Below are 23,961 nucleotides of genomic sequence, written 5' to 3'. Positions count from 1 at the left end.
AAAGCTTTCATCTGAAACAGAACAAGTGGAGCCATATATGTAATATAATTCATTTATAATTTATAATTATGTCATATAATTTAAATGAAATACCAGTAGCTAAAATTTGCAATTGACTATCATAGATGCCTGTGTCTAGGAAATGGTGTAATACAAATTTAATTTACATAAAATATTAAACAATGCAGTTCAGTTCAATTCAATTTGCAAATGCACTGCACTCTCTATTTTCTGTATTTTTTAACTTTACATTTACATTTAAAATAAATTAAATCCCGTTTCTAATGTACCGTATACTGGCCATGTGTAAGAACAGTTAGTTCCCGTCCGTATGACTTGAGCATTGTGTCCACCATTACGGCTCATTATGCAGAGTGGTAGCGGCGAGGCCGGGGACTGCGCAGCCCGCATCCCACCCTCCAGTCTCCGCCCACCGTAGAGGCAGGAGCTCTGTGACAAGCAAACACCCGGACGGCTGCTGCTCCTCCGGAGTCATCGAGGAGCGACCGTGCCTGAGTGGCTGACACCGCCGGACCACCACCTCCACCACCAGCACCAACATATTGTTTTTTTAATTTTAAAGAGGCGAGTAAGATCTTATTCTCATATATTTACAAATTCCCAGAAACGTCGCTGCACCAGTCGCTTCCTCTTTGGTGTGGAAGTGTTGAGCCAATGATGTTGAGGATGTTTAAATGTCAGGGTGTGATGAAAACAAAAGGTAATCAAAATACTTAAACTGCTGAGGGTTGCAGGTAAAGCTAGTTTCTGTGATGACATCTCGATGCTCTAATTCCACGTTTAGCCTCCGAGTCGTAATATTAACGAGCTGCCACGTGGGTGAAGGTTGAAAAAAATAAGCTTACGTGGAAAATGTGCAGAAAAGTAAATGAAATGTTACGGCTGGTAAAGACTTCTTGGACCGGTATGCAGTCCCACTGTGTGGCAGTAAAGGCGGAGCTCCCACGGGCCGTCCCAGAGGAATAGTGGCTCAGCATCACTTTTACCTCCTCAAACAATTAAGCGAAGTACCAGACTGTCTAGGGAGTGTGCAGAGCGCAGGAGGTAAGGAACAAAACAGGATGTTGAGATTGCTGAGATATGTGAGGCCTTAATTTCCTCCCACTGATCCATCACGCAGAATAGGAATACGTTTACTGGCCAGTTCATTAGGTACACCAGTTAAAACATTACAGTATGACAGTACTGCACTAAGTCTTATCTTCATGAAGGTTCTGGTATTCAGAAGTAGTTTTAGAGCACATTCAACTTTTATTTGTGGTTGAATTGTGTTGTGTTGTACACATGTTCCAATTATTTTGACCTCAGACTACATCAACCAAACATTAGAAAAGTCGTGAAGGAGGATGGGATGTAGTGCAGGAATACATTTTTTTTGTACTCGTTCACGTTCACTCGTTCATGTTTTGGGAAGTGATCATATACAGAGAGGAAATATAAGCTTTATGGGTTCTGTGGTGGTTCTTACATGCGTGACTTATTCCATCTGTGTCTCATGACATGTGGTGAACAGAAAATAGAAACCACTTTTCCCGTAAGTGTTATATGTATATATTTATATATATATTTCACAGCTGACCCTTTTTGGGAAGCAAAGACTGGAAAGAAAATAACCTGTATACAGATCATAAAAAAATATGGCATACCATCTTTGTCTGACAGGTATTTTCCCACGGTCTGTTGCATGTATGCTGAACATAGAGTTTTATAACAGACCAGTAAAGAATCTGGTTTAGCAACATTTTGTTAATGTATTTCCAGAATCCTTAAAGAATCAAAGACTACAAAAGAAATATTATTGAGTCAAATCTGCTTTCTAAGGGTAGAGTAGGAATTTTGATACCACTATGAAGCTACATTCTGTACCCAGTTAGCTTAGCTTAGCTTAGCTTAGCACAAAGACTAGGAATAAGGACAACAACAAGCGGTTTTTTTTGGTTTTGGTAAGCTTTCCTATTTCCAGTTCTTCTGCTAAACTGAATGTCTCCAAGCTCTAGCTCTAGCTTCATATTGACAATAGAGTGGCATTAGAGTGGAAACTTGTTTTAGAAAGTGAAATGAGATACAATCTGATATAAATACTTCATGTAGCTGGTTAGTTTAGCTTAGCTTAAAGCTAGAAATAACAGAAACACCCATAGTGGCTCAGTCCAAAACAAAGAAATCCCCCTAAAAACACAACAACATGTTATATTATGTGTTAATCAGCGCAGTTTGAATCAGCTGCTAGCAAGTGGAATTTGTTAGGTTTGATGAGAGGCACGCTAGCTGTTTCTTCTTGTCTCATGTTTTTCCACTAAGAGAAGCTCAGCTAAGCTAGCAGTAGTTTCATATTGCATATAAAGACACAGTGGTCGTATTAATATGTTTCGAACACATATTTTTCTTTTTTCTTAAAAGGAAAAAGAAGCTACTGTTATGGTTAACATAGCTTGGTATAAATACTTAAAATGGGAAGAACCAGCTAGCCTGGTTCTGTCTAAAGGCCCCAAAAATCCACCTGACTAAACAAGACTGTGTTCTTTTTCCTGTTAAATTTTCATTTTTACTCGTAAGTGTTTGTACAGATTGAACAAAGACAAAGCTGTTAATCTGATAAGCTTTAGAAGTGCACAGACTACTGACTGTAGCATTTTTTTAACCTTCACCAAAAAGTATTGAGTAAGTAAGAGTATTGAGCTTCAGATTCATTTAGACGTTTGGTATCTTGTGTTTAAAGGTAAGAGTTTAGAAAGTTGGTTACCCTTTGCATTAGAAAATTCAAACCATTAATGATTGCCTACATACAGCATGTTTGACCACAGAGAGCTTATGACTCGGGGGTATTCTCGTGAGTATAATCTTGCTGCTCTGATGTTGATCTGCTCGATAGTTGGTACATCTGGAACTGGTGTTATGTGTCTTTGTGGGAGATTCTGCTGGAACATTTGCACAAAGGCTTATTCATTCAACGGTTTTCACATGTTCATGTTAGTCTCATGCTGGTTGGATTCACTTTGCTTCTACACAGGCATGATTGTCTTTAAACCCCTCAGACCTCTCCTGTATTAATGCTTTTACTGCCTGAACTGCAGACATAAAGTCTTGGGTGTAATTTTCTGGTTTTAAGTGCTCATAATTGATCGCCTTTGATTGGAATTGATTTAAATCTGTGTGGTTGGTTGGTGAGTTTTTCTAAACATTTCAGTAAAAGAATGTTGCCACGAGTAGATGAGAAGCTTTTGCTTCAAACTAGCTAGGTTAGTGTAACTGGTTTCCCTAAACCAGATACCTGCTTTACTAAACACGTTTAAAGAACAGGCAGTCATTGTACCCGTTCTTCAGACCAAACAGTAAAAGAGGAAGATACAGTCCATGAATAGTTTTAAAGAACATGGACCCACTGTACCATTCCTCATTGCATATCTCTCTCCTGTTTATGGTCTACTGACCAGTTTTATATTGCCCCAGGGTTAGGATAGAGACAGAGGAGCCAAATTAACAAATCCTCTTAAGGCCAAAGGTATCGCCTAACTGGTTGAGCTAGGGAAATTAGCCTACTGCTGATAATTCAAAACAGTTGAATACTAAAACAGTTAACTTTTAAACAAGACATCAATCAATCAATTCCCATTAAACTTGCTCAAACAAGCTGAAGGTGTTTCATCCAAGTAGCTTCTTCCAAAATACTGGTGGGGACCTAGGGTTTAAATGGGAATATCTGTGGGTGTTGAGCATCAGGAGCTTGCACGACTATGGACCATTTTATCAGAAAAGACAGGTGGTTTGAAAGAGAAATAAAGGAAGCCATCTATGTCAATTTGTGCAACCCTTCTTTGAAAGAGGGATGTGGACTGAGATATAATCTGCCATGATTAGGGTTAGCTATTTCAGACCCGTCACAGATTTTGTAGTAGTACTTTTTAAGGCTGTACGCTGACAGGTTGTAATGCTGGCATGCTAACATCAATTACCATTAAAGATGTTGCTGTTAAGTCGCTCTGCACGCCCACTGGCCTTGCAGTGACCATGCAAGTTTCTCTGGGTGGTTCTAATCACTCAGGCCTGAAGGGTTGTGGGTAAAATGCATGGTGTAAAAGTCACCACGTCTCACCTGTTGCCTTTTTGTCTTTGTATTGAAATAAAACCTCAGTTTTTGTAACTCTGTTGTCTGTCTCCACTTAATGGCAAGTGAAATATGATAAATGGTAAATAATCTATTTATATAGCGCTTTTCTGCCTATTGGTACAAAATTTAATAGAGTTCAGTGTTTGTTTAGGTATATCAATCAAGGTGTGCCTGGCCATGTTAACCACTCACCACTTCAACATTTCTAACCCGCAACTGTTTGCTTTTGTGGTTGTAGGTCTCCTCAAAGGTCACAGCAGTTACAGTGACATGGGCGGCAAAAGATATAACACACCCCGCAGAGCTAACACACGAACCTTGTCCAAAGTGCCAAGCAGAAAATGACTCAGAGAAATGGAATCAGGGGGACAAGCGATTGCAGCCTCCACCCGGAGGCTTCCAAGAGTTTCGGGCGGGAGAACGGCACGGAGCACGAGAACATTCAGGAGGCCAACGACTGTGAATTTGAGGAGAGGGGGCAGGGAGGTGAATGCAGAGACACTTTGGCTGTAACTGGAGCAGACACAGCTCCAGACGGCGGTTGGGGATGGGTGGTGCTGATTGCCACCATCATGGTCCTGGCTTTGACCCTTGCATTTCCCTCCTGTGTGGGAATCTTCTACACTGACTTGCAGAAGGAGTTCCACGCCTCCAACAGCGAAACCTCATGGGTGCCGTCCATCATGACGTCAGTGCTTCATGCAGGAGGTAAAGTAGGCCAACCAGGAATTAAACTGCCACAATTATCTTTTAGTTAAACTTTAACCTTAATCTATCTAGCTATTCGTTGCCAGAATATTTGAACAGTGTAAGTTTAGGCTTTTCTGCTACTAACATTTCACTCTTATTATCACTTACAAATCTGTTGTCTTAGAAGTTGAAGATTTAAGTTGCCTCACAGTGTCCAGGTAGTTTTAATTACTACCTGCTGTTGTTGTCAAGTCAAATCAAATCAAGGTGTGAAACCTGAGAGAGAATTTGGGGGCGCTTTGAGCTGTCGGCCTGAGTCCATGTTGATTTAAAGAAGATTATCCCCTGAGAAACTGCAGCTTGCTTATTTCCCAAGACACAGAGCGACTGATTCAGTGTTACAAAAGTAATAACAACCCAAACTTTACAGAAACACTTAGAACAAGTGTTCCTTGAAAAACCCAAAAGCAACAGAAGCTTTTATGATCCCCAGTCTGTTGCGATCAAGAACGACCAGCTAATGGGGGCTAATTCTAACAAGTGACGTTACTAATTTTGTTTTCGAAGACACAGCTGACACTAAGACACTATTTCCTTGAGTCAGCCTTGTCCACTTCCTTCCTCCCTGACGCTTTCTTCAGAGCTTTATGTGAACTGCGTGAAACAAGGTGGAAAGTCATAGGTTGACAAGGTTATAATAAATTTAACACAGCAGAACAATTAGCAGAACAATGACTTTTAATTTGGTAACTTCATGTCTACAGAGAAGAATCTAGGTTCACTTTCATCTAATTTAGTAGAGATTAGTTTGGTGAAAGTAATTAATCTGGATATGTAAACCTTAACTGGAAGGAATGCTGTTAGTCTGGCCTTTCATCTCAGTCCAGGAGACTTTCCATGAGGAGGATATCTGGGTGGTGTGACTGGTGCAATATTTACAACGTGGGCACAGCAAGTCACTTGATCTCTTATCTTTATTTTATCAGAATGTCCTGTGAAAGTTCTTCCTCCCTTTTGCAGTTCTTCCACTCCCAATGAAACAGCAACAATTGTCACAAAAGCCATCATCATTCCTTATGTTTGTCTTTCTTATCAGAAGAAGTTTGCCTCAAACCAAAACAACTCCTACGTGTCCATACCATTGCAATGCTGTCAAACTTAAATTCCTTCATTTTTACCCTCCTCTTATCCTTTCCCTGAACACAGCTCCTCTTTCCTGATACTTTGCTGTGGCTTGGCTTTTAGCTCGCATGTGTATTTGGCATGTAAACAGACCACATCTGCTGTCCATGGGTAGAAGCAATGAAGTGACTGCACTTTTCACCTCTTTAATGTCTGTCATTAACTCTCCAATTCATTCCAGTGTTATGACATCCCTTCCCATTCGTTCAATTGTATATTAAATCAATAAAGCCTTCAGTTAAACATTCAGCTCCCTGATATTCCTCAAACTTTTTGTTTTTAATAATATGTTGAATTAGCATTGTCTTTCTAATGTTTTTGATTGTGAAACGTAGCTAGCGTGTCTTTGTTTATTTCTCAGTCTCAGGATTTACAAGTGTTGTAAGCACTGTCATCTCACGATCACGATAAATAAATATAGACACAGTGATGTAAAGTTTTTTCATAATAACATCACGGCACAGCACTTGGGTTACAAGTTAATGTAGAACAGCATTTTCCTTTTTATTCCCTGTACTCCCCTTTTCCTGATATTGGAGAACAGCTCTGACAATAAGACTTAGCTGAGGTGTCTGATTATAAGGAAACACTTTTTTTTGCCATTTTGCCAGCAGAACCAGAGCATGAGAATGGTGATAATAAAGCCAAAGCAACACATCATTTTGGGTATTTTTGTTGTTTCCAGTAGTGAAATATTAAATAATGCCAGACTTATCACTCACTCAAGTTGTAGTCTGAACAAATTAGAGGTACAAGTAGTTCCAGGACAGGAGTATAGGGAGGTACGGACTGTTCTCAAGGATTTTGGAGACAAGAATGCTTTGATCTTCCAAATTATTCTGAGCAGAAAGAAATGTGACACAGGTTTATCTTCACTAAACTGCACAAAGCAGCCACCTCCATGCCAGTTAAATTAAATGTGGCACATAGAGAATTAATGTCATTAACGGTAATGTTTTTGTACATGTGAAGTGGCTTTGAGGCGTTACTTGCAAACATCAGGGTGCAAACATTTCGACTAATAGGCAGTTTAGTCTTCTGCGTTAAGTTGGCGCCGTAGCTACAGCGACAGACCCTGCAGAGACCCTAGTGTCGTAACTGATGTGTACCTCCCCAGAAATGTAACTGTGCGTCACAGCGACGCAGACCGCAAGAGCTGTTAGTATTTCCGACTGCTTCTCCATTTCTGCAATTTTCAAATTGGTTGTTTTGGATCAATAAAGATGGAACATATTGAGGGAAGGTTAACTGAGGAGGTTCGGAGATACAAACATATGTATGACTTGTATTCGTTGAAATTTCAGTGGAAGTTTCAGTCGCCATTGTTGAAAGTGAAGCAGGAAGTGGAAAGTGAAGCAGGAAGTGGAAAGTGAAGCAGGAAGTAGAAAGTGAAGCAGGAAGTAGAAACAAAATGAACCTGACTGGCAAAAAAAACACACTGCAGACTAGCACATGGGTGGCATTTTTACAGAACGAGCCAGGCGGAGGAGCACACAAGTATAAATGGCTCCCACCGGCGTAGGCTATGTGCGTAATTACGGCGTCTATGTCCCACAGTACTCTGAAAGAGCCTTTATGACACACACACTGAAGCCTGTTTGTTTGACTTATGTGGTCTCAGTTATTACTCCCATCAATCCTGCAGCCCTGGTGCCTAACAACAAAATCCCACCATGTTAACACCCCTCTCAGTGACCTGTAATCAGTGCACACCACTGCATTTAGCACAGAGCCATTCAAATAATGTAAGACTTTCTCTGCAGGCAAAGATTTTGTGTTGAAGTAGAGTGACGTTGCAGAAATGAGCTGAGGTAACAAAATCAAAAGTCATAATGGTCAACAAACTACTATACATCAGATCTATGGTAAGTGCATGAACCTGTCATCTGTAAGTGTTGATATATTCTTGGAAAGGGCATTCAGGTGCTGAAGATTACAGCCTAACACCGGTTATGTGAGGCAGGATTAAGAAAACTATTTCGCCTCTGCCGTGCAAGCCTGTGCCCACTTTTGCTCCGGTATGCATTAAACTAAGAGTATTAAATCTGATCCACAGGTCCCTTTTGTAGCGTGCTGGTGGAGAGGCTCGGCTGCCGAGCAACGGTCATGTTGGGAGGAGTCCTGAGTGGACTAGGAATGGCTGCCAGCTCATTTACCCGCTCCATCACTGAGCTTTACATCACCGCTGGGGTCATTACAGGTCAGCAAACACTCAACAGATTTATTATCCCAGCTGACCGTGGTTGCACGCAACCGTCTCGCTACCTGCCCAGATCCAAGCAACAGGAATAGTTAGAGAGCAGCTGGTCAAGAAAGTGGAACGGCTTTCTCCTTTAGGAGATAGTGGAGACCACACCAGACAAGAGCACTCTTTACTTTTCCTGATTTGATTCAATTCAATATCGGTTCATTTAGAGATGTTTCAGTTTCAAAACAATTTTATATAAAACCGTGCTTCATCATGTAAAACTTGATAAATACCTAGCTAAAACAATTAATGCTTTATTAAATTTAATTTTAGGTATTTAATATATTTTACTAAACTAAGGGGAAAAAATCTAGTATTAAAATATGTAGTTTACACAACATATTTAGCTTGAAGCTATACAGGCTTAAATCAAATGGATTTTTATCAATTAAGTTTTTTTATCAGGTTGATTCAAGAGGATGCAGGAAATACTGATTCAGAAAATCTTTTTTTTTTTTTCAAAGCCCAGCCTTTGTCTTAATGCAAACCTGCACCTTGTTGCAGCTGTTTCTACTCCAAAAGTCCAATAATTCACTTAAAGCCCCTCAAAACTTTGATTGAGAAAAATAAAACCTGTTAAGACTTAATCCCTAACCCTTAATTAGTTTCCAACACCTTTGATCTAAATTATACACACATATAGTTGTGCCCTTCAACACCTTCTCATGAAAACTTTGTGTTAAATGTACGTAAATACTGTAAAAAATAAGTTTGGCTGACTTTGACATTCTTATTATTATTCTTATTTCTTATTTTTGACTTTCATTTCTAGAAACCAAACATAAAGTACCAGATATAACTTTTCTACACACTTTTTTTTTTTTTCTTTTATCATAGCTCCATCTGTGGCATTTCTGATCATAAAAATGAAAGTCCTTTCAAAATAAAAGCTGAAACAAGGGCAACCGGACTTTTATTATTTATTTTTTTGCTATAATATGACCTATATGACTGAGAAGCTTCAGAGACAACTGAAAGCCTTCTTGCTTTGTTGCAGGACTGGGTTTCTGCTTCAGCTTCCAACCAGCTGTGACAATCCTTGGACACTACTTTGTGCGCCGCCGGGCGTTCGCCAACGCCATGTCCTCCACCGGCACTGCTCTGGGACTGTGCACTCTCCCCTTCCTGGGAAACTACCTCCACACAGAGTTCGGCTGGAGGGGGAGCTTTCTCGTTCTGGGGGCCGTCCTGCTCAACTGCTGCGTGTGCGGAGCCGTGATGAGGCCCCTCCAGCCCGCCAAGCATCGGGGCCAGCCACTGATGAACCATGGGCCCCCTCCGCCAGAGGAGGCAATTGAGAGGAAGAAAAAGGGGAGGGTGAGGACAGTATGGAACTACGTGTTGGCTTCCCTGAGCAAGCACATGGCCTTCGATCAGTTCTGCAACAACCCGCGGTACTGTGTGTATTCCATAGGCATCACCTGGATGATGCTGGGCTTCGTGGTGCCTTTGGTTTATCTGGTTCCTTACGCCACAGCAAACAATATGGAGCAGAGCCGGGCCGCGCTTCTCCTCTCCATCCTGGGCATTGTCAACATCGTGGTGCGGCCGCCGATTGGCCTCATCTTCAACATGCCCTGGTTCAAAGGCCGACACATTTATGTATTTGCCTCGGCTCTGCTGGTCAACGGGCTCAGTAACAGCATCTGCTGCATCGGGCCCAGCTTCTCCGTGCTGCTGGCGTATGTGGTGACCTACGGGCTGTCCATGAGTGTGGTGGGCTCCCTGATGTTCACCGTCCTCATGGATATCGTGGAGATGAGACGCTTCCCCTCCGCCCTGGGCCTCCTCGCCATCATGGAGAGCATCACGCTGCTCATTGGGCCTCCGCTGGCAGGTAAAGTAAACTCAGAGAGCGAGGAGAGATTAATGCCTCAGCATGCAGTTTCGACAGGCTTTAGACAGATGTTTATTTACAGAAACGGTAAAAATGGTTCGGTTAAATGTCAGCGGGATGCACAGACATACTGAGAGTATGCTGCACACTCAACAAAAAAGCATTTTCTGTTATGTACTGAAAGAAAGTTCAACATCTGCACAACTGCTGCTGGTTAAAGGTAGATTTAAGTCTTTATTTTTTTGTGTCTCACCTTCATCTTCACTTGTGTTTGTAGCTCTATTTTTTTTATGCTTCATGTTGTGAGGCATAACAACACACAGCTTGTTGTTTTTAGTCCCCTATGCAGTTTGTATGGGAACAATTGCACAATTTAAAAACAGCTTAAAGGGAAGGTTTACATTTGTTTTTCAAGAACCTTAGAGGTGTTAGAACAGGTTTTGCTTTCCTGTGTTTATTCCTCCTGTTCGTACTGGCCCTAAAGAGATTCCTTCTTAGAGAAGTGACAGTTAAATTGACGGGGACAGCATTCACTCTGTGGAAAAATATCTTTAACGCTTACAACCTGAAGTCTCAGGCAGCCAAAACAAGTGGATATCTTCTAGAGTTACTGTCTTTTTAGTGTCAGGTTTCCTCTTTGTGTTCCTAACCTTATACAGAATCGTCAAGGTCCAAGGAAACAAAAAAGAGGCAATTTAAATGGAAAAAGAACCCCAGAACCATCCTGGTGTCAGTTTCATTATGGGGTATGTTCCAACCATTGCAGAGAGAAAAATAGATCCGTACGCAACTGGATAGTCTTACAACCAAGCAGAGCCATTGTGTTGTAAACAAGTTCAACTCTATGACGCTCAGATGACTACGTACGGCAGATGCTGGAGCATAATCAGGCTATTCCAGAGCCTCAAAATAGCTTCAGATTAAATTTAAAAATGTTGAAACACAGAACAAGGACTGCGTTTTTTAATCTCTACCACTTACAGAGCAAGCACTCTGTAAAAACGTCAGTGAAGATGTTTTCTGTGGTCATTTGGATGAGTGTCAAGCTGCTCTCAGGGATGCATCTGAGTGCTTCTTTGGAGTGGATTTGTGTGGGGTTCTTATCCATAGTCGGTGAATGACCAACAGTATATGGTGGTCGGTACACCTACAGTTTGGAGAAGCTGACGGAAACCAAGCAATGAACCACTGAGGAAGGTTTCAGCAACCCACCTAAAACAATTCCCACTTCAGCTTAAGGTCGCGCTGTCCTTAGATTATTATTGCATTGATCCAAGTATCTTACTCAGTTCTAAAAGACTAGTCTTGGTCGAGGGTTAGGGTTAGGGTCAGGGTTACAGGAACATGTGTTGGTTTTGCCCACCTGAAAATCACATGACTAGGATCTAATACTTGGTTGAGTAGCGAAAAGTCTTCAAGAAACCTGAAGGTCCAGTTCGCTTTGTTTCTGGATTCTTTGGGATTAGGGGTTCTATGAGGTTCTTATCCATGGGCAATGTATGAGCAGCAGTAGAGAGTGGCCGGCGCATCCCTTGAAGCCTATTTGGATGAAATGTCTTCAAGAAACCTACAAGTCCAGTTGGACTCGTTTCACCTTGTTTTTTGAATAAGGGATAAAGTTCAGCTTCTTTGGATCAGATTTCCTCTTTGTGCTTCTAACCTTCCACAGAAATGCCAACGTCCAAAGAAACAAAAAGAGACGATTTAAAACTAAAAAGAACTCCATGAACAGCATGGTGTTACTGGATAAACAGGAAAAAAATACTTCTGCACACAATTGCATAGTCCTACAACCAATCCAAGCCATTTTGTTGTAATCAGATTAAACTCTACAATGTTCAGGTGACTTGGTATGGCAGATGTTTCCTGGAGCATAATCATTCCCCAACAGATCAACTCCAGACCAGTTTGGTTGGCTTTCAGGCTACTACAGGGCTCCCGGAAGCCTCGTAATAGCTTCAAATTCAATTTAAAATACATTTGAGCGCAGAACAAAGACAGAAATTGAAATTATTAGCACTCAAACGGAAAATTACAATTGTGCCAACAAATAAAGTCAATTTGGCGAAGTATCAGTATGGTAGGGTGACGTTAGAACTTGGTATTTTATATATGCAGTCAATAGTTTTCCTTGGTCGCTGGTCCTGCTACAGCTGTAAAATAACAGCAGGTTCTCAGTTAGCTTCTCTGGCGGAGAGCAGCACAGAGTTGAGTTTAATGTGGCAGCAGAGTGGGGAAAAGGGCAGAGGCTCTGTCTCAAATGACAGTTATGCTTCCTGTGTTCATGTGGCTCCTACTGACTGCATTGACAAGTCACAACAGGATCATTTTACTCGTGCAGAACATCTGACCTGGTTTGCCACCGATGGTCACATATAGTATAAGAGGGATTATGATTTCTTTTAAACGCTTGTAGACTGTAGTAGAAAAGAAATAAGTTTTTTAAAAAATATGTTAATTTAAAGGAAGCCTGCTGCAAAGAGATTCGAATTTGGTACTACTGCAGGTCAAACATAGCCTGGCGTAGTCAGACTCAGTTCTTAAACATCCCATAATGACTTACCATACTCATGTTCTGATTTCAACCAGAACAGAGAAAAAAAAAAAACTCTGCATCACTTGAATAATCCTCCAACCAATCAGAGCCATTTTAATTAGCTTTGCTGTTATTGGTGGTTTTTCCTTCAGGAGTCCTTGTCGACCGGACAGGCCAGTACTTCCACGTCTTCTTCCTCTGCAGTGCCATTGTTGCCTCGTCCGCCGTGTTCCTGATGACATCGTTTTGCTGGCTTCATAAAAAGGAGATGAGGGCCTCAAAGCAGGGTCAACCCTCCACGTTGCCGGACGCCGCCAGGCCTGCAGTCGACGTCACCCGTGGCTGCCAGTACCGCAGCGTGCCCACAGAGGGAGACAAAGACAAGGCCTCAGCTAATGGGGCGGAGTACATCACCAGCGTCTGAATCAGCTTACGCTTTAAACACACACCGCACTTGGGTCAGACCGTGTTCGCGAGTTGTTCTTAATGTTTGTGGCAGCTTGCGTGGTGTGCCAGATGCTTTCACTACTTTTACTACTACTTATCTGCAGCTGAAGTGACGGTACACGTTCTGCAAACCGGAGCACCATAAAAGCCAAAACAAATACTACGAATAGTTTGCACAGTTTGCCCAATGTTGGATACCAAAATCAACAGATGTGCACTTACACTTACAATGGGATTGTACTGTTTACTGTAGAAATGCTGCTGATTTTATCTACACAATTTATCACACGTGAGGTACCTCACTCAATCAAGCCAAGATTCTTTTAAAGAAATCACTCACAATCAGTGCTACGTGTCAGCAAGTGTTTTTGACTGTTAGTGCACGATGAGCTTACAGACTTGAAAACAATCTCACAGCAAGTGTTTGTGATCAAATAGCACACAAACTGAGCATTAATAGAAATGGTCAAAATTAGTGTGAAACCTGTAAGAAGTAAGAAGTACAGTGAAGCATGAGTTATGAAGGGTTAAAGGATGAGGCTGGTGTTATTCGAGGTTTATCTTCTTTTGAACAAATCTCAAAAGGACCCTGGAGCACCGACCTCCCTTTACATGAAGTCGTGTGTCTCCTTGACGTATTTGGACAAGTATGTCATTTTTTCCTGTTTGAAAGGGTGCACACAAATAAAGGTGATATACTTGAGCAAAACCAACCATGTATTCAATGAGAAAGCAATAAATGCAACATTTATTTACTTAAGTTAACTGAAGAAGCTACTTGGATAAGCGGTGAAGTTTCTTGAAGAAACTCTACACGTCCAGTTGTTCTTGTTTCCGTTTTTCTTTTTTTTTTTACATTATGTATATAGCTTAACTCCATCCTTGGCATCAGAAGTTAGTATCGCCTGTGTTGGTGACCACTCTTCCTTGTGGCGACTTCGGTTGCAAGATGTTTGAGGATGCACCAGATGTTTCAGATCCTGCCACAACATGTAATTCTTCAACGTTCATTCCTTCTTTTTGAGTCTTTTCTTGGTGGATTTGAGACCATTATCTGATCAAAAGGTTCACCTCAGCTTCAACGTATTTTTGTTAAGCGCTCTTCGATATGAATTGCTGTGAAGTGACCCCAAACTTTTCCTCCACAGTGCTTCAGACTTGGGATGAGGTCTTTAGTTTGCTGCTTTCTTTGTCTTCATCAACTTTCTCTCTTTTACGCTATTGTTCTTTTTGGATGCCAAAAGCCTTTCCCTGCCACGGCCTGTGCAGTCTCTTTCTGCTTGTCGATGCAGTTTGACTCTCAGTAGCTCTTAGGTGGAATTTGCTGAAGCAGCCATGAACCTGGATGTACCGTTAGTCGATTGAAATCTGAGACGCTCGCAGATAATAATTTTCTCTGAAGTGCAAGGATTTGTCTTACACTATTGTTTTAATTAATTTGCAAGACTCAAAAAACATCTGCAGCATTTTTTTTCTCCAATGGCCTCAGGTATCTCTTTACTTCTTGGCTCCAAACACTTCAATATTTTATATAATAAGGTCCAACCTGTCGATCTCAAAGGAAGTTTGAATCATTGGCTCTTGGTTTGATGGATTGGATAAATGTCAGTTCTCTAATTATTTAAAATTGCGAAGATTTTCTTATCGCCTTTATCTGTAGGCAACAATCAAGCACTTGCTTGTTAATATAACTTCCAAAGACCCATCATTTTGTATGGAATGTGCACATGTCTCTATGTGTTCCTGTGCGGTTCATACAGCGCAGCCTCATTGCATTTTGTCTGGTCTCGCTTGAGATTGTGACGTAAGTTTTGCTTAACTCTTGACTGTCACAGGACAGCTGAAATGGAAGAGAGACAGTAAATATGAACGCAAAGATACATGAGAACACCGAATACGAAACAAAGCAGCTTGTGAAATGTTAATAAAATGGGACACGATAGATTACCAAGAGAAAAACATTTAATAAAGCCAACTTTAAAGAATTATTTGAACAACACAGTAAGTTTTAATTAAACAGTGAGAGCCGTTATGTAGGTCTGCCCTGACAGTCGTTTCAAAACATTCATATTTGTGAACCAGTGAACAAACATCTTTATCACCCTTCCGTGACGCTTTGATTTAGATTAGATAATAATCATCACCTTAAAGACCTCGTGACTTCTTTTGACTTTGGTTAAGCTCCAGAACACGCCCCTGTGAAGCGGCCTGTGCTTGTTGGATCTGACACCTCTGTACAAAACATGTGATTGATTATCCTGCTGTTGCTGCAATATGACGTGCTAGTGTTGCCAAGTGGAGCGTAGCCATTGTTATTAAGAAGGATGCCGCTCAAGGAAATAAGATAACGCTGATGAGTTTTTGCACAACAGTATAACGTTGATTCATTTATTGTTGGTTTTGTTTTGTTTTTGTTGGAAAAGTCGAGTATCGAGTATCACCAGCCTGATCCATTAAATGCTAACGTCTGTATAAGTCTCACACTAGGCCTTTAAACAGTCTTTAAAGTGGGAAATTGTATTTTACACCCACACTGTATATTTTAGATCAGTGAAAGTGGATATAAAAATGATTAGTATGTCAACGAATCCACTATCTTATCATTGCATGCTTTTCATTCCTTAATGGAACAGTGCCTTTTCCACTTTGCCGATGACCCACAAACACACCAGGAGCACATTTCATGACGTACATCAACTTGAAAATATTTCACCGGGAAGTCAGCAGCCCGCATGTCTTTCGCCTCAGCTCAAATCAAAGACTTTACTTTTTGATGAATTGACAGTGATCACAAAGGTTTGAACAAAGCTGTTTGATCCCAGAAGTGACTGAAAGTGAAATGTTTCAGGTATGCGCTGTGTTGCAGTAAAGCAAAGGTGAAACCAGAGGATTTATTAGTCATTTTTAGAGGCTTGTCTTGCTGTGGGCCAAAATATATCTTTATTACAAATTCTTTATTTATACAGTATGATCAGAGGGAAAAAATAAAAATAAATGTTTGAATCTCAAAGGTGTCTGTTGTGATTTTTGTTTTGTGTCTCGGTCACCATCAGACCTCCATATCGGATAACATATTCGCACAATTATTTGAATTTCATATAAAAACTGTGAAGTGAAATTTGCAACTGGAGAAAACAGAAAAATCTATGTGGCAATTACTGTTGCTTCTCTGGAGCCTTTCAAGATAAACAGTTTATGAATGGATTTTAGCCCAGATGTCCTGCAGCTGTAACTTCACAAAAACAGAAGATTTAGAAGATTAGATGAGAAATACACGCAGATCCTGATTTTATTCTAAATAGAAATGATCTGTGTCAGATTACCAACACAGACAAAGAGGGCAGCATTCACATTTATTCTGTATTATCTGGAGTGAATTGATCATTTGCAGATTTGTTTTGAAGTACAATTTATTTTTATGTTTTGAACTTTTTAAAATAACAGAGAAAAATGGGCCAACATTTTCTCTCATAACTGGTAGATTTTCAGTGTCAAATGTCAAAGAAAATGTTGGTATAAATATACTTTATTTATGTCTGAAACAATCTAAAACAGTCTAAAACCTATACATTTTAAGTTTACTATCATAGAAAACCATTGAAGTAAGATATATCCACATTCCACAAGCACTTTTTTTGCTTGAAGAATGGAAATTAGTCATAAAGATGTTTTTATGTGACTTTCAGCTCCAGAAAACTGGATTGTTACCTGGTGACTGAGAAATATTATATCACTATCTGACCCCAGTAACAACTTTTAATCTTTGTCTAGGAAGTATTTTATCAATATGTTCAAATTAATTTGCATATTTAAAAAATGAATAATGGCACACTTAAAAAGCACATGTTTGATTTGATTTGTGTGAATTTCGTAACAAAAAAGTTCCATCACTATTTCATGCCATTATTTTGAAAGGAGACTTCCGGGGGAAGTGCTTGTCGTGACCCAGCAGTAAGCACAGCCGTAAACTGCCGCCATCTTGTGGCAAATACGTAAAACGACAAGCAGCTGTTGGTTCCCTGTACAGCTCAAACTTTCAAAACTGTATCACTGTTGATATTGATTTTAAAGAGTAAAACCCGAAACATAACTTAAATGAGTTTAGAAATTGAAATATTTTGTGCTGACTCCGTGTTTTGTGAGTGCGGCTCAGACACAGGCCAACCTGTCATCAAAACGAAACTGAAACTGAAACTGAAATATATGCAGCAGTCTGTTGGCTAACCGTGGACTGTGGAGGGAAAACACACGGTAAGTCAGCTGAATTGCTCCTAATAACCTAAGGTTTGTGCATATTTTAGAGTCTCACGGGTTTGTCCGGGCGAATGTTAAAGCTTTATTTACAGTGCTCACTAAAATGACGCAAAACTGAAGGTTTGAGCTTGCTGAAACTATTTTAGCTAGCTAAAACTAGCTAGCTGCAGTGATAGCAAAATATGTTTTAAAACAGTGAGGCGTGAACATGCATGCTGCGGAAAACATTAGCTAACAGTAATGAGTTATGCAGTCCACCTTACCTGTTCAGAGAAGGGATTTGCTTTACTAGTCTGTCAAACCATCTGTCTTCTCTGCCTAAAACTATTGTCTTGTCCTGACCTGAACAGCTGGTTAGTGAAGGGGTTGTTGTAAGTCTGTGCACTGAAAAGATTAAGCAGTTTGAAATTGTTCACCTGAACTCCTGGCATTTGATTCACTCAACAGTCAGTTGATTATTGGAGAAAGAAAATAGAGCCTTACACTTCTGCTGTGTTAGTTCCCTGAAAGGCAATTTGGTAATAAAAGCAACTTAACAACATGTATAGTAGATTTCATACAAAGTCTCTCTTCCAACGAAAATTGTGATTTATCAATTGCATTGAGTAAATGTGGAGCTGAGTAACTGTAATGTTTGTTGTTCCAGGATCACATCTAGCCTCTTGGAGTGTGACCATCCACCACAGGAAAATGAAGGAAGTAGCAGCATGTGGACTATTCATCCTCCTTTTCGATGCTGTCCTGTGCTCAGCTCACTGGGCTATCCTGCTCCTGCTGCAGATCTCCGACTGTGGCGGCCTTGCAGGTGTGTGGGCCTTCGGAGCAGCGAAGTGGGTCTTCCTCCATGTTTTCACATCTACACTGACTGAAGGAAAACCGCAGGCTGTGCTCCGCCAGCTGGTGGCACTCCTCTGCCTTCTTTCCCCTGTGCTGGAAACTGGACGGATCCTAGCAGCGCCTCCCTCTGGGCCTTACACCGGGCCATCTCCTGACCTCAGCATGCTGCTGGTGGCCCCGATGTCCTCATTGCTGGCCTGTGCAGTTTGGGAGAAGGGTCTCTGTGGAAATGGAAAGATGAAAAAGAGCAGCACCAAACTTGATTCCAGGCGTTTGTTAATAAGGGTGCTGAAATACTTCAAACCAGACACTCTTTACCTGATTTCCGCTTTCGGTTTCCTCATCTTAGGAGTCATCTGTAAGTGTGAAATAATAACATTACATATATTCCACCTAGTTATTTGACTCATTACCACTTTACATTGCTTCTCTGATATATAATGCAGAATATGCTTCTGTTTGCCTTATCCATGTTGTTTATCTTTCCTAACAGGTGATTCGTTTATCCCACTGTATCAGGGGAATGTAATTGATATGCTAAGTGGTCAAGCACATCAAATGAGCTTGAGTTATGCATTGGGACAGCTGGTGCTTGTCTCTCTTGGAAGGTAATAACACAAAACATTTGTCCATATAATTTCTATTCCTTTGTGATGTCCTTAAAACAGCTGAATTTATTTTCTGTCGATCTCAACAGCGCGGTGTTCTCTGGCCTGAGAGGAGGCCTGTTTATGTGCACCTTGGCCAGACTGAACAAGAGACTGAAGCATGTGCTGTTTCACAGCCTCATGAAGCAGGAGATAATGTTCTTTGAGGAGAACAGCCCTGGTGAGAGGAACTCATGAACATATGTGACATGTCTGCTAAAATATCTGTATGTATGAAGTTACTGTATGTGAATGGACGAACATCCCCACATTAGACTGTTCAACATATTACTACTAAAACTGTGGTCATTAAGCTTCAGCTTTTACAGCCTCTACGCTTATTCTGCAAGACCTTGGCTGCTGGGTTGTTACCCCCATTCAGCTACAAAAGAATCAGTGATGTCCAACACTGAGAAGATTTGGTGATCCAGTTCCATCTCCAGATCCTGAAGATGTTGAGCTTAGCGTTTTTCCACAACAAACCGTGGAAAACACGTCTTTGTGGGCCTGAACAAACACATAGGCTGCCTTCAAATGGAACTTGTGAGCTTGTAGTCGTGTAAACATGTTTCCCGTTCAAGTGGTAACATCAGCTGTATGTTGAGAGAACAATGGTGCTAGAAAACCACTTTAGAAAGCTAACGACCTGGTAGTTTATATATTTATTTATAAATGTTACTTTATTGATTTCTCATGTCAAAACTCGATCACTGAAAAAATGGTTCAAATCAAAACTACTAATAAATAGTAATGTAGAACAGTCAACCTGGCATCCTTCAATGTTTTTTTCCCATATAACAGTTGCACCTGAACCAAATCCACTATTTAATTCATTATCATAAACACAGACTGCTGAATTTAGTTTAATAAAGAGTTTAAACCCCTGATTAATTTACTTTCCTCTGTTTTCTCATCCAGGTCAGCTTTCCTCCCGCCTGCACTCTGACGTGGACAGGATGGGCCGCACAGTAGCGCTGAACGCCAACGCAATGGTTCGCAGCACAGTCAAAACCTGCCTGATGCTCTGGGTGATGCTACGCCTGTCCTGGGAGCTCACTCTTCTCACCTGCATAGAGATGCCGCTCGTGGCCATGGTGCAGAACAAATACATCACGATTTCCCAGGTAGGTGATGAGAATGGACACTAGAGTTCACTTTAGACCTTGCACTGACATCCGTCTTGGGTTTTCCAATCACAAGTGGTAAGTCTGGAAACCGCTACTGGACCAGCATGATATAAGTAGCACAGAATAATTGTTTCAGCTTCACTGGATGAAATTCAAGAAACTGAACATTTTATCCAATGAGTGCAACATCAGTCCATATTTCTTGTCAAACAGGATCTGAAAGATCAGATACAGGACTGCCACGCTCATATCAAAGACCTGGCCTTCCAGACATTCGGCGGGATTCGAACCGTCCGCAGCTTCAAGGCAGAGAAAGAAGAGATGAGGAGGTATCAAGAGGCTCTGGACCATATGGCTGTCATCAACAGACGTAAAGGAATCTACAGTGTGGTTTTTGGTTTAATACGGAGGGTAAGTTTTGAAAGTCCAAGCAAGGGAACGCTTTCAACTCAATGTATAGTCAAAAAGGAAAGAGAAAAAATATATGTATTAACGGTTAGGAATTATAATAACCACAAATGTTCAAATGAATGATCTTTCTTTGTCGAAATGTTGGGAGAAATCAAATCTGTATTGAGTACAAATTTTGGCTTTCATGTTAATATAGAAATAAGACTTTCTGTCTTGAACTTATAAGATGATCCTAATCCTTATGTTAATTATAATTATAAAAACAACCTGTTGCTTTGTATGTTTCTGAAGTTTAACTACAGTGTGAGTAATTCCTCTCCATACAATTGTTCCTTAAAGCTGATGACTGTGGGGATAAAGATACTGATGCTGGTTCAGGCCCGTAGCCTCATCTCGTCCGGCCGCCTCACCGTTGGTAGCCTTGTGTCCTTTTTCTTGTACCAGAAGCCCATGTCAACCAATCTGAGGGTGAGTCTGTGCAGATTTTTAAGTATTTGTGTTGTAAATTATGTAAAATGCTTGTCATTGATGGTTAATTTTTCGTTGCAGGAAATTTTGTATTGCTATGGAGAGACGGTGTCCACAGTCGGTGTGATTTCCAAAGTGTTCAGCTATCTGGACAGGACACCAAAATGTAAGAAGGAGGGAGAGTTAGCCCCTAAGAAGCTGGAGGGAAGAATTGTTTTTGAAAACGTCACCTTGAGCTATGCCTCGTCTCCAGATAAAGCAACTCTGAAGGTAACTGACTGATCATCTCAGAGTAATATCATTGTGTGTAGAAACAATAATCCAGAGTTAGAGGAGCTACAGTCATGTCCTCTCCAGTCGGTTTCAGTGGAACTGCAGCCGGGGAAGATGACCGCCCTGGTGGGGCCCTCCGGCAGCGGAAAGACTTCCTTTGTCGGCCTCCTGAAGAGACTGTATGAATCACAAGAGGGACAGATCCTGTTGGATGGAGAACCGCTGCACCATTACAAACTGAAATACCTCCATGAAAAGGTAGAGTCTGCTCAGTGGAACGAGGTTTAAACCACTGCAACACATAAACTCACCAGGCCTATACCCAAGTTTATCTATGTAGCAAGTTCCTTTGTCAGATGACACAGTGTGAAATGACATGAACCTAAAAATACATCAACTTTCCAAATTTCCACATGAGAGACACCACAGACGCTCACCAGCCAATGACCGACCATCAGTTTATTAGATTATGAACCTGAAAATCAATCTGCTTGTAGCAACAGAGTGAAAGTTAAAGGGTTTGAAAATAAAATTCTGGGATTCATCCTCAGTGGATCATGAATGTCCTGCAGGGAATGTGATACCAGTCCATATAGTTGTAATGTTTTAGCCAGGAACAAAGTGGTGGATCCACCGACTGGCTTAACACTGCCATCCTCCAAGCTCCGCTCTTCCCATCTTGTACACGAGGTTATAAAGTTTGTTGACGTTTCATTGAGCGCTGTGTGGAGTAAGAGGAACAGAGTATGTGTGAAGGTTAGTTTCACTTGGAAAGTTGTCTAATACAGTCTCATCAGCATCGGATGTTTTTCTGTCACTTTATTTAACTCAGGGTTAGAGCTTGTGAAACACGTCAGGTCTAATTTTTTTCACGTTTGAACATTAAAGGACATCACAGAACACGTTCAAACTGTATATTGACCAGATATACTGCACTGCACTAATAATAATACTGTTGTGTGTTTTAACTTCATTTGTTTATGCAGATAGCCCTGGTTTCCCAGAATCCTGTGCTGTTTTCTGGTTCTGTGAGATACAACATTGAGTACGGCCTGAAAGAATGTAATTTAGAGAAGGTGAAAGAAGCCGCGATGAAGGCCAACGCACACGACTTCATCTCTGAGATGAAGGACCTGTACGACACAGGTACAGAGGCGTTTGGTGGCGTACAGATCGGTTGTGCAAGATTCATTAAAACCTGCCAGCAGTTAATCGTAGTATCTGAGGATAGGTGTTCAGGATGAAGTTAACACATCAATATATGCAATCATCAATATTATGTTTGCAATAAAAAATATTAAGTATAGTTTATTTTTGTGATTCACTGGCTAAAACCTGCACAGAGATGTGCATTGTTTAGTGTGTAAAGGAAACTGTTATACGAGCTGCAGATACATGTTTGGAAAAAGTGGCACAACATTAAATTTTCATAGTAAACGTGAGGAGAATTAAGGCTGCCCAGGTGGCCGGTGGCTGAAACCTGAATAATAATAATAACCCTGATCTGTTGGTCTGATCAGATGTAGGAGAAGGTGGACGGAACCTCTCAGAGGGACAGAAGCAAAGCATCGCCATCGTCAGAGCCCTGGTTCGAGATCCGCAGGTCATCATACTGGATGAGGCTACCAGCAAACTGGATGTTGACGCACAACATGCTGTAAGTTAATAAAAAAAGAAGAAAATTAGACTCAATAGAGACGTCCTCAAGATGAGGCTGTGCTTAGTGTGGGAACCCCCTCCCTCTGATGAGCTTGACCTGGACCCTGGTTGTGAAGACTAGAGGTGAACAGGGTGGAGGAACATTGCAGCAGTTTCAAACAGCAGTGACATCTGAAATCAGCTGAGGAGAAACGCATTTAAATTTGACAAGATAATTGTTATATTTCTTACACCAAAGCAACAGGAGCACTGTTAGGGAGTCTGAGCTCCAAATATGCCACGATGTGTAGAACTACCAGCAACAAAGGCCGACTGTGGCGTTGCCTCAAAACACCTTTGTCCCGATCAAAATGGTGTACTAGAACACACCTCAAAGACTACAGTGAACGGCCAGCCTGTACATAGGAAAATACCTTTCCATACCAGCAGGTGGCAGTAGTACGTATTCATCATTCAGGAGGCAAAACAGGAAGAGCTGGTTAATACCAGACTACATGGCTGTGGACTAACTGTTATTTCTCTCTCAGGTGCTGCAGGAGATTGTGACTCGTGGCCGGACGGTCCTGGTGGTGGCTCATCAGCTGAAGACTGTGGAGAAGGCCGATCACATCATCTTTTTAGAGAAGGGCGCCGTCGTGGAGGAGGGGACGCACAAAGAGCTCATGGCCAAGAAAGGGCGCTACCATCGGCTAAAGGAGGAACTGTTCTCTCAGAGTGACTAAGCAAAAGATCAGCTGGGTGGTTGAAATGTGTAAATATGGCTCCTGTCCTGATAACCTGCATCTTCTCATGTTGTAAGGTATTTTGGTAAAAGCATCTCCAGTATGTGAAGTAAGGCCTATTTGTGTCATGTGTGTGAAAACGTATTTCTATAAAGAAGAAAAACTAAAGTAGTATTACCATGTACAATCTGACGAATTACCACCATCCTTTTAAAGGCAGTTTTGTATTCTGATATATTTATCCATCTAATCTAATTAAAATGTGTTTTTTAAAAAAAAAAAAAAAAATGTATTGGCTTAGTTGTTTGAAGTTTCCTGGATTCCTGAAAGGGCCTTCAGGGCACAGGCCTGTAGACCCAAAGATAAAAAGAAAAATGTGTAAGACAACACCAAAAGCACTGAAGAGAAGGGGGAAAAAAGACCTCTCAAAACCACCATGAAGTAATACACATGCACCACAATGAGAAGCTAAACAACCAAAAAGAAGCAAAAAT

The 23,961-nt window shown here is 41.0% G+C and overlaps 2 protein-coding genes across 4 annotated transcripts; both read left to right on the top strand.

Annotated features, from left to right (window-relative positions):
* Positions 1-374: 374 nt before the first annotated feature.
* Positions 375-16,079, top strand: slc16a5a (solute carrier family 16 member 5a). 2 transcript variants are annotated; one of them, XM_084567451.1, is made up of 5 exons: positions 375-585; positions 4,368-4,837; positions 8,058-8,201; positions 9,247-10,086; positions 12,775-16,079. In XM_084567451.1, the coding sequence occupies exons 2-5, from the start codon at positions 4,471-4,473 to the stop codon at positions 13,044-13,046; spliced, it is 1,623 nt and encodes a 540-aa protein (XP_084423577.1). In that variant the 5' UTR covers positions 375-585; positions 4,368-4,470; the 3' UTR covers positions 13,047-16,079. The 2 variants fall into 2 exon arrangements, with proteins under 2 accessions (XP_084423577.1, XP_084423578.1); XM_084567452.1 differs by lacking the exon at positions 375-585 and having other exon boundaries at positions 4,196-4,837.
* Positions 16,080-17,095: 1,016 nt separating this feature from the next.
* On the top strand, positions 17,096-23,722 carry tap2t (transporter associated with antigen processing, subunit type t, teleost specific). 2 transcript variants are annotated; one of them, XM_084568226.1, is made up of 12 exons: positions 17,096-17,320; positions 17,970-18,518; positions 18,654-18,768; positions 18,858-18,988; positions 19,726-19,931; positions 20,148-20,345; positions 20,685-20,813; positions 20,895-21,083; positions 21,171-21,344; positions 22,073-22,232; positions 22,607-22,743; positions 23,273-23,722. In XM_084568226.1, the coding sequence occupies exons 2-12, from the start codon at positions 18,014-18,016 to the stop codon at positions 23,465-23,467; spliced, it is 2,139 nt and encodes a 712-aa protein (XP_084424352.1). In that variant the 5' UTR covers positions 17,096-17,320; positions 17,970-18,013; the 3' UTR covers positions 23,468-23,722. The 2 variants fall into 2 exon arrangements, with proteins under 2 accessions (XP_084424352.1, XP_084424351.1); XM_084568225.1 differs by lacking the exon at positions 17,096-17,320 and having other exon boundaries at positions 17,829-18,518.
* Positions 23,723-23,961: the final 239 nt, after the last annotated feature.

This window comes from Chelon labrosus (genome assembly GCF_963514085.1).
Source record: "Chelon labrosus genome assembly, chromosome: 19".
NCBI classification, from domain to species: domain Eukaryota; kingdom Metazoa; phylum Chordata; class Actinopteri; order Mugiliformes; family Mugilidae; genus Chelon; species Chelon labrosus.
This window is presented reverse-complemented; position numbering and strand designations above follow the sequence as displayed.